General features: G+C 34.7%; 1 protein-coding gene across 2 annotated transcripts; it reads right to left on the bottom strand.

Annotated features, from left to right (window-relative positions):
* Window positions 1–3,069: 3,069 nt before the first annotated feature.
* LOC110628767 lies at window positions 3,070–5,960 on the bottom strand. 2 transcript variants are annotated; one of them, XM_043949117.1, is made up of 6 exons: window positions 5,768–5,960; window positions 4,408–4,643; window positions 4,203–4,326; window positions 3,795–4,121; window positions 3,581–3,688; window positions 3,070–3,323 (listed from the first exon to the last, which is right to left on the bottom strand). In XM_043949117.1, exons 1-4 carry the CDS (start codon window positions 5,801–5,803, stop codon window positions 3,957–3,959), a joined length of 561 nt encoding a protein of 186 aa, XP_043805052.1. In that variant the 5' UTR covers window positions 5,804–5,960; the 3' UTR covers window positions 3,070–3,323; window positions 3,581–3,688; window positions 3,795–3,956. The 2 variants fall into 2 exon arrangements, with proteins under 2 accessions (XP_043805052.1, XP_043805051.1); XM_043949116.1 differs by lacking the exon at window positions 3,070–3,323 and adding an exon at window positions 3,355–3,468.
* Window positions 5,961–10,028: the final 4,068 nt, after the last annotated feature.

The following is a 10,028-nucleotide window of genomic DNA, read 5'->3' as shown; positions in this document are numbered from 1 at the left end:
TCTGCCCTTTGGCAGAAACCAGGTTCGGCAGCCGAAGGTACTTTCGGCCGCCGAACATGGCTGGGGAGGCAGGCCTTTCGGCTGCCGAAGTTGCCCCCGAAAAGAGACTTTCGTCTCTGTCTGGCACTTTCGGCCGCCGAAGGTGCCGCCGAACCTAGCTGAGTTTCGTCTCTGTCTGGGACTTTCGGCCGCCGAAGGTGCCGCCGAAGGTGCCCTGTTCAGCCATTTCATGCATATTTTCTGTGAGGTTTTCATGATGTTTTAGGGGGTTTTTGGGGGATATATTAGAGTTATGTTTATATATGTTGGTCCCTCATTGGAGTCCACCTGTGTAGGTTCGGACCAGAGGAACCAAGGACCCCAGCAGTGAGCCAGCTGCTGAGAGTTTGACAGAGTCAGCCAGAGGTGAGTGGAACTATACTTAATCTTTTAAATTAAGAAAGTGAATATTTTATCATGTTTCATGCATCATGACTATAATATAGGATGTTTGCATTAGAATCACGAATATGCTACATTGCATTATTATATTGTGGTTGATGAGGAGGGACATTGCACGACTCACTAGTCCTGTGTACGAAGTCCTGTGGTGCCCATAATAGGGCCGGGCAATAGCTCCGATTTACGAAGTCCTGTGGTGCCCATAATAGGGCCGGGCAATACGAAGTCCTGTGGTGCCCATAATAGGGCCGGGCATGGAGCTGAGGGATTTTTGGGTCGGTCCGTCCATGATGTGAAATGTTTGTGCAATGATGCATTCCATTATAGCATGTTTTTTTAAATTTTTTTTTTTAGTTCTACTCACTGGGCATCTAGCTCACCCCTCTCCCCTAACCCCCAGGTTTGCAGGTACGGGATTGATAGAGAAGAAAAGAAGAGAAAAGTCATATGTATGTAATAGTTAGTTTGTGGACATGACAATGACAATTGTATTATGACGAAATGTATAAATATTCATGATGTTATGTAATGAAGTCATTGAGGATAGAGTTGTGCTTGACCATAATGTATTGTTAATCCCTTTTGTATATACATGATCTTATGTTATGATGTTTATGTAAACTAACTCAACACAGGTTATTATGCCTTTAAGGTTTGATGAGATCCCACAGAGGGATTATGTTATGTATATGTTCAGAGTATGCACGGGTTGAGTTAGTTGATGACAGTATGTATGAAGAAAAGTTTTAAATTTTTATGTATGATGTTGATCATGTATGGGATTAAGCAGGTTTACAGGTATATGTTAGGCTTGCTACGGGTCCCGGCGGCCTTATGCCGATCTGGATCCTAGCGCCAGTAGCGGTCCGGATTTCCGGGGCGTTACAATTACAATAATGAAACTTAGTGCAATAAGAATAAGGCAATGAAAAGGAATTCAAAATACTTTTTAAAGTTCTTAAATTGGGGTGACCTAATCGACAATGCCATAGACTTAAACTTGGAGCAAACACAACAATATTTGCGGAAGGAAAAAAGCAAGTTGTGTTGGATTGTGAAATAGGCCAGACATACAAATCATCCTTATTCATCCGCATAGAAGAGGAGCCCACGTGCTCAGTGCCTTCATATAAAAATCAAAAGGAAAGAATTCAATGGAGGTGTTATTCTGTTTACAGAATTGAGACACAGATATAAAGTTTTTTTTTTTTAATTTGGGGTGCACACAAAACATTCTGTAAATGAAAACCTTTAGATGAAGAGGGTAGAGAAATAGAACCTATATACGTAATCGATATACTAGTACCATTGCCCATTGTAATACCTTCAGGACTAGAATAAGCATGTGGTGGCATTAGATTCATTGAATTATCAGTAACATGATGAGTGGAACCATTGTCAACAAGCCATGGATTTGGTTCATTATGAGTAGCATACATGGTTTGGCATCAATATGATTATGAGACTTGAATTGACAAACACTGGCAACATGACCGATCTTGCCACAGAGTTGGCATTGAATAATAGAGTATGAAGATTATTGCCATGTAAGAGACTGTGAGGAATGCCATTGTGGGAAAAATGGTCATTGATGATTATAGTGTGAGTAGCAATGCTAAAATGATCTCTCGTGATTCTAATTGTTCCATCACTGTTGCGGTCGTTGATTAGTTTGTGATGTAGCAGTTGATTGAGCAACTTGCACTGTAATTGTAGGCTGAGGCTTCTTGGCATTTTTCATGTTTGAGAAATAGTTCATAATCTGTCAGTTTATTATGAAGCTCTTCAAAACTGATTGGAGTGTCCTTGCACGAATTGCCACACTAATCTCCTTATAATCTGAACCATGCCTATTAAGAATTTGCACAATCAACTCAGTGTTGTCAATTGGAGAGCCTGCAGTTGCTAATTCATTTGCCAAGTTACGAATATCTCTCAGATATTCCTCAACAGTCACTACAAAAAAACAGACTATCAGCGACGGATTTTTCCGTCGCTGATAGTCAAAAATCTGTCGCTAAAACTTTCAGCGACGGATTTCTGACGGACTCAAATCCGTCTCTTAAAGTCACGTCGCTAATTTTTTCCGACGGATCGAGCGTCCGTCGAAAATATTAGCGACGGATTTCCGACAGATCCTAACCTTGTCGGAAAAATTTCCGACGGATAGTTCCGTCGGAAAATTTTAGCAACGAGTTTTTCATCGCTAAATCCGTCGGAATATCTAAATTCATCCTATAACAATCCGTCGCTAATCTGTCAGAAATAATTAGCGACAGAAATTTTCCGTCGGAAATCCATCGGAAATATTAAGACATTTTAATAAATATTCTCGTGAATCTGTCACTAATCTATTAAAATTCGATCACAAAAAAAAATTCTTACTTTTATTTAGATATTCCCTGTATAATCAAATAATTTATAATTAAGAATCATATTGAATATAAATCAAATATTTCATAATACTTAACAATATTCATAAAATTTAAAATAAATCCATAATATTTAACAATATTCATAAAATTTAAAATAAATTCATAATACTTTACAATGTTCATAAAATTTAAAATAAATCCATAATACTTAACAATATTTATAAAATTTAAAACTAATCTATGAATTTGTTGAACCATCTGAATCTGCAGTTGTGTTATGCGGTGAAGATCTATTTTTGTTCTTCAATGATTTCATCTGATCTTTTATTTGTTTTTCTATCTGCACTCGCATTTGCTCTTGCATTTGCTCTTGCATTTGCTCCATGTCTTGTTTCATTTTAATCCGGTTTTGCTCTAATATTTGTTCAACCTCCTCTAAAGAAAACATAGTTTGAGAAGGTCCTCCAGGATGAGCTGATGTGCATGAGAAAGATGTAGTTGGAGTTTCTGATTTTGCAATATCAGAGGATCCAAAACTATAAACTCTTCCTTTGCTACTTCCAGAAATTTCAATCCACTTATTCAAATCAAAAGCAAAATGACTCTCACAATTATCATTCACATTTTCAGCAATTGCACTCAAATAAGCTCCCTAAGTAAAAAAAGAAAACATAATAAACATTTCATGAATCATACACAACTAATGATAACATAACAATTAGAAAAATAATGTGATAACATTAAATAAGCAAAAAGTAACTTACATCAACTCGTCGTGATTTTCCATCAATATAAACACCTTGACTCCCCTTTTTTGTGTGAGTTGCACGAAATAGTTCAAGTTGAGTTGGTTGTCTACCCAACTTCTTTGCCTACAAAAAAGAAATAATCACACAACACAAGATGCACGAATAATTTCTAACCATCTATATAAAAATAAAATTGTATAAATAAAAGTAAGAAATAAAAGAGTTATACCAATCTATTCTCATGAACCTCCAGTTTTATTGAACCACCAGAGTGTTTCGTAATAGTCACATCTTTTTCTACGTTTCTATTTGCTTTACCAGCTTCTGATTTCTTTCTCCACTCTGGTGTACTCCAATATGCAACAAGTTCATTTCATATCTCTGCCTCCATTCAATCTGGTCCCAAATTGTATAGATAAGCAACATCTGTCTTCTTGTGCTTGCGCAACAATTCGCTCCTAACTCTATTAAGAATGTCTCGCAGTCTTTCTTTACCTACCTTTTTCCAAGCAATTCGAACCATACCTTCTTCACTCTCATCCCATGCATATCGACTCTACAAATAACAATCAGTGTTATGTAAATTTAAAAAACTTAAAATGCATATTATAAATTTTAGAATATAAGTTGTATTTACCCGAAAAAGTCCGAAGAGCTCGTCTTTTATCTTTAAAGGTATTTCTGACCAAGTTTTCCATGGAGCAGTATAGCGCATCTTAATGTCATTAGTAATTGATCTAGTAACTGTGGAATCTAAAAAACTGCAATATTTTTATATATAATGAGTAGTTGTAAGTAATAATACATATTAAATCAATAGCAAAAAGTTGTATATGACTTACATAGTTCCTTTCAATCTAATCAATTGTCGATCAGACGGGTTTGATGGGATAGGATGTCCCAAATTCGGACCTCTAGTTCGAACTGATGATGATGAGGATGCGTTTGCTTGGCCCCCTAATGCTTGTGGAGTGTGCTCCAGTATTTCCTCATGCACCTGTACTGCCTCATCTATTTCATTCATAGACAGATGCTGGCTATGTCCTCTACCTCTGGATGATACTGCTCTTCGAGGCATCTGAAAAAATAATTGTCCATAAGTAACATATCAAAGTAGAGTTGAAAGGAAGGCATGTAAAGCAAACCCACAAATACTATTTTAATTCATGTCTTTAATTAACTAACTACTTTTAAATATTATTATTTTTTTAAAAAAGTTAAATTAATAGATTAGTTTGTTAATCCATTCATTAATATACTAATCAATTCAAATTAATTTCTGAAATTTATTTTTTTATTCTTTTTTCTCTAATTCCTTAATCACAAGAGTCTTTACTAAATCCAATATTGGTGCGGGTGAGAAGCCTATGCTTTATGATTATGTCATCTTCAAGTGGACCAAAAGCATAATTTGCTCCAACAGTTTCACCTCTTCCAGAAACTTTCCTCCCTTTCAACATTTAATAACACACGCTAATATTCCTTCTGTATAATCATACATGCAAAAAAAAAATCAATAAATAACATTAACATGTTTTACACATAACTTTAAAGAAAATTTCACTGAAAAATCAAAATCAGTATCAAAGAGAAATAGTTTTATTTCAACACAATTCAATTCAGATAACTACATAAGCAATGAAATTTTACACAATGCTACATTCAAAAGAGTTGAATGTTGACATATCAAGATGCACTAAATACCAAATTTAAAAATATAATAAATAAATATCAACACAAACAATACTATACAGCACATAAAATCACAAATTCACAGCACATCAGATACAAAAATCACAAATTTTATCGTGTTATTGGAATAGCATATTCATTGCAACTAAAACCCAACCACAGTTCAAAATTTCAGCAGTTTCAGAGCAATAAAAACCCATTCAAACATCACTAACAGTAACATATGCATATTCATGGGACATATTCAAAAAAGCAACCCAAAAATCTCGATATTCAAAGAGAAACCAACAAATTACCCACAAACCCACATAAAACAAAACTAACATTTCATGTTTTAGCAAAAACTTCCCATTAGTCACCATAAACACAAACCCACAGAAAACCATAAATATAAATCTCAATACTTCAAATCTCAGCAATTCATATCTCATCCACACAAATCAAACAAACCAGAAAATGAAAACCCGTCCACACAGAAAATTAAACCAGAAATGAAACAAATCCACTCACACAAACCCAAACGCAACCAAATGTAAACCCATCCATACAAATCTCATCCACAGAAACTTCCAACAAAAACTCATCCACACAAGCCCAAATGAAATCGTGAAAAAAACCTGCGAGGAACCGATGAAGAAGTCACAGCAGCAGCAAGACAGGAGCAGCGACAATGGAGAAGGAGCAGCAGCTGCGAAACAGGAGCAGCAGCTGCGAAACAGGAGCAGCGGCAAGGGACAAACGGTAAAGAGACCGGGGGCGGGATGGGGGGAGGGTGGGGCGTCGGCGTGTGGGTTGGAGCCTTTTTGTTGAGAGTATTTTGCAGGGCAGTTTAGTTTAGGTTTAGCTCTTTAAAATTCTTTTTAGGAAAAATCAATATTAAGTTGTGACTAGAAATTTCAATAGTTATCTTATTAATTTTGAAAAATATATTAAATTTTTTTAAAATTTTAAAAAATTTATTATTTAATTATTCTTAATTAATTTATATATTTATAAAATTAAATAACTAATTAATAAATTGTTTTCATACAATAAAAATTAAATAATAAAATATTTACTATTTAAAATTTTTAAAATAATATAAAAAAATATTTAATAAATTATTTAATATTTTAAAAACGTTTTTAATATATTTTTTTAAATTTAAAAATTAATTAATAAATTTTTTGTAATGTAAGAATTAAATAATCTTTTTCTATTAATTTATTATGATAATATATTAATAATATATATTATTTTTTTGACATTATTCTATATTTTTTCGGAAAAAGACATTATATTATCATTTTGTAGAGTTCTTTATGTTTCTTTTAGGTTACTATTTTCTATAATAATAATAATAATAAAAGAAGAAGAGAGGGATCAACGGCGGCGGCAATTGCGGCAAGGAGAAAGATGTGGCATTCAGGAGAGGAGAAGAGAGGAGAGGAAGTGAACGGCTAAAATCAGAAGTGAGGATGAATGATTAGGGTTTGTTTTATATATATTATTTGCATTTTCTGACGGATTAGCGACGGAATTTATTCCGTCGCTAATATTTTTATAATTCGTCGCTAATCCGTCGGAAATCTGTCGGAAATCTGCCGAAAATGCCAAAATACATTATTCGTCGTTGATCCGTCGCTAAATTTTTTTTTCCGACGGAAGTAATTTCCGTCGCTAAATCCGTCGCTGATAATCTATTTTTTTGTAGTGAGTTTTCGTGTCTTTATGCATTTTGGCAAGCAAATCGCGAAGAGCAAAAATACTTGTTTGTGATTTATTAGCATAAGTGATATGGAGGTGATCCCAAGCTTGTTTTGAAGTGTGAGCATTAGCAATGGAAGGAGCAATCGTGGGCTCAATAAACGCCATGAGAGCATTGCGGATCAGATTGTCTTGAAGAGACCATAATTTGTATTATGGGTTCAAGATGTCCAGATTAGCTTGCTTGATCATCTGAGTAGGAGGTTTAGCGAACCATCAATAAAATGAAGTAAATCATAACCACATAAAAGAGTAAAAATCTAAGCTTTCCATGTTGAAGAGTTTGTACTACTGGACAGCTTGATAGGAAGCTGGGATGAAGGGTTGAATGTGATGATTTGATTGTTTTGAAGAATGGTTGATGTATAATCATAACATAAATTACATTCTTATCTTCTCAGTGACAATATAAAGAAGTGTGTTTACTACTAAAAAATATGACTAGCAGTCCATGCATTAATATATATATATAATATGAATGTTTGAAAAAAAAAAAGCCAAATTCATTGAAAAAGGCTAAAGGTTTGCATCATTTTATATTTTAATCTAAATATTTAAATTTAAATAAAATAGCCAATATTTATATTTGAGTATAATTTTAATTAATTTTTAAAATTAAAATTAAAGATAAACAATTCAATTATTAAATATATCATCCATATCTTCAACAATGTTGGATTTTATTTTACAGCAACCATTATAAATAGTATAAATAATTTATTGCAGACATGTTATTCAATTCAAAATACCAGCATATACAAAAAATAAAAAATAATATGTTGGTCAATTGCATACTTGCACATCTGTACTTTAGCATGTTTCTCTATTAGATATCTTAATTTTAATTGTGTCCTAATAAATACCTAAATTTTAAAAAATATTACTTTTAGACAACTTTTTTTTTAAAAAAATTACTTTTAAACATAATTTTAAAATTATAAATTTGAAAATTTACTTTTAAGTACAACTTTAAAGCCATATATTTAACTGTAGATTTAAAAAAAAAATTACTTTTAAACACAACTTTAAAATCATAGATTTGGCAAAACTATATTTAAAAGTAATTTTTTTTTAAAATTTAGATGTTTATTAGGTCACGGTTAAAGTTGAGATGTCTTATAGATAAAAGAACTAAAGTATAGGTGTACACGTAAGCATTTAGCCATAATATGTTTGTTATAAAATTTTTATAATTATTGCTTCAAAACAAAATCCATATACTATTGAAGTTGTATACTGTATATTTAACTGTTAGATTATTATTGTCTTTAGAATTAAATAGATTAGTTAACTGTAATGATGTATGAGTTAATATTATTTTCATATGTAAAATTAATTTATATTTAAAAAAATAACTATTACATTTGGTATGTTATCTAAACTCTCATATTTTGATTTTTAAAAGTTAGTTGAAATTACATCTGAATACAGATGTAATACCCGGCTAGACTCTGGTATCGGAATTCCTACCGTCAGGTGGAATCTCAGATGTCGGAAGCCTCTAGTAGGGTAGAAACATGTTTTCTTAAAATGTTCTAATGTATTTCATGATTTTAAGTAAAGAGGAAATGAGTTTTTGCATGAAAACAACCTTGGAGGAAAACCCAGGTTCGGCCGCCGAACATGCAGGCATTTCGGGTGTGCCTTAGGCCCCCAAAGGCATAAGTGAGGGAAGTCCAGGTTCGGCCGCCGAACATGGCATGCATGCGGAGGCACGTTCGGCCCCCGAACGTGGCCTGGCCAGCCACTATAAAAGGGTCCCTTAGCCGAAAACGGGCGAGCTTTTTCCCCATTTTCGGCCAAGGTGAGCTCTCCGCCGCCCCTCACCGATCTTGAGTTCTTTTCCTTCAAATCTTTCACGATTTTCACAAGTTTTCATCTTGTTTTGAAGATTTTCAAGTTTTGAGCAAGTTTTGAGCTTGGAGACCTAAGGAAGTTGTAAATCTCCCACCTCCGAGTTTAGGTCGTCTTTCTCTCGATCTTCAAGAGGTAAGAGCCGATCTTAAGCTCATTGCATGTTTTAAGTAAGTTTTATGAAGATCTATGCGGTAGAATGCATGTTTAGCTTATAGTTAGGTTTTTGAGTTTATGTTGTGTTTTTGAACAATGTAGCTTGCCAATGCATGTTTGATGTGTTGTAGATGGGGTTTTAGATAGTTTGAAGCCCCTAGGAGCTTGTATGCTTGTGTATGTGTGTTGTAGAATAGGTTTATGCATGTTTGGATGGAATGGGAGGCGTATATGCATAGAAGAGCCGAGTTTCTGCCATTCTGGGAGAAACCAGGTTCGGCAGCTGAAGGAACTTTCGGCCGCCGAACATGCTTGTGCAGGTAGCCTTCGGCTGCCGAAGCTTGCCCCGAAAGAGGACTTTCACCTCTGTCTGGGAGTTTCGGCCACCGAAAGTGCCGCCGAACATGCATGAGTTTCGCCTCTGTCTGGGAGTTTCGACCGCCGAAGGTGCCGCCGAACCTGCCTGACTTTCGGCTCTGGAGGGACTTTCGGCCGTCGAACCTGCCGCCGAAAGTGCCTTGTTCAGCCTTCCTTTGCATGTTTTTGCATGATTGTTTTGAGATGTTTTAGGAGATTTTTGGGGGATATTTTTAGAGTTATGTTCTAGTTGTTTGGTCCCTCATTTGAGTCCACCTGTGTAGGTTCGGACCCGAGGAACCGAGGACCCCAGCAGTGAGTTCAGCTGCTTCTGAGTCAGTAGAGATTCAGCCAGAGGTGAGTAGAATAAACCTTTACGATTTAAAGCAAATAAATTATAAAGTTTTTAGCATGTTCATACATCATGAATGCTATGAGATGAATTAGGTTGTTTGCATTAGAATTCACGAATATGTTGCATTGCATTTATGATGTTGATGTGGATTGGTTATTGGATGATCCTTTAGTCCTCATATAGTATGATGATGTTACGGCATGATATGGTATGGAAGTCCAGGTTGTACCCATTCTACGTCCCTGGCACTATGTAAGAGAAAGTCCAAGTTGTACCCATTCTACGTCCCTGGCACATTGGAAT

The sequence above is a fragment of the Manihot esculenta genome, chromosome 12, assembly GCF_001659605.2.
Source record: "Manihot esculenta cultivar AM560-2 chromosome 12, M.esculenta_v8, whole genome shotgun sequence".
In the NCBI taxonomy this organism is placed as follows: Eukaryota; Viridiplantae; Streptophyta; class Magnoliopsida; order Malpighiales; family Euphorbiaceae; genus Manihot; species Manihot esculenta.
This window is presented reverse-complemented; position numbering and strand designations above follow the sequence as displayed.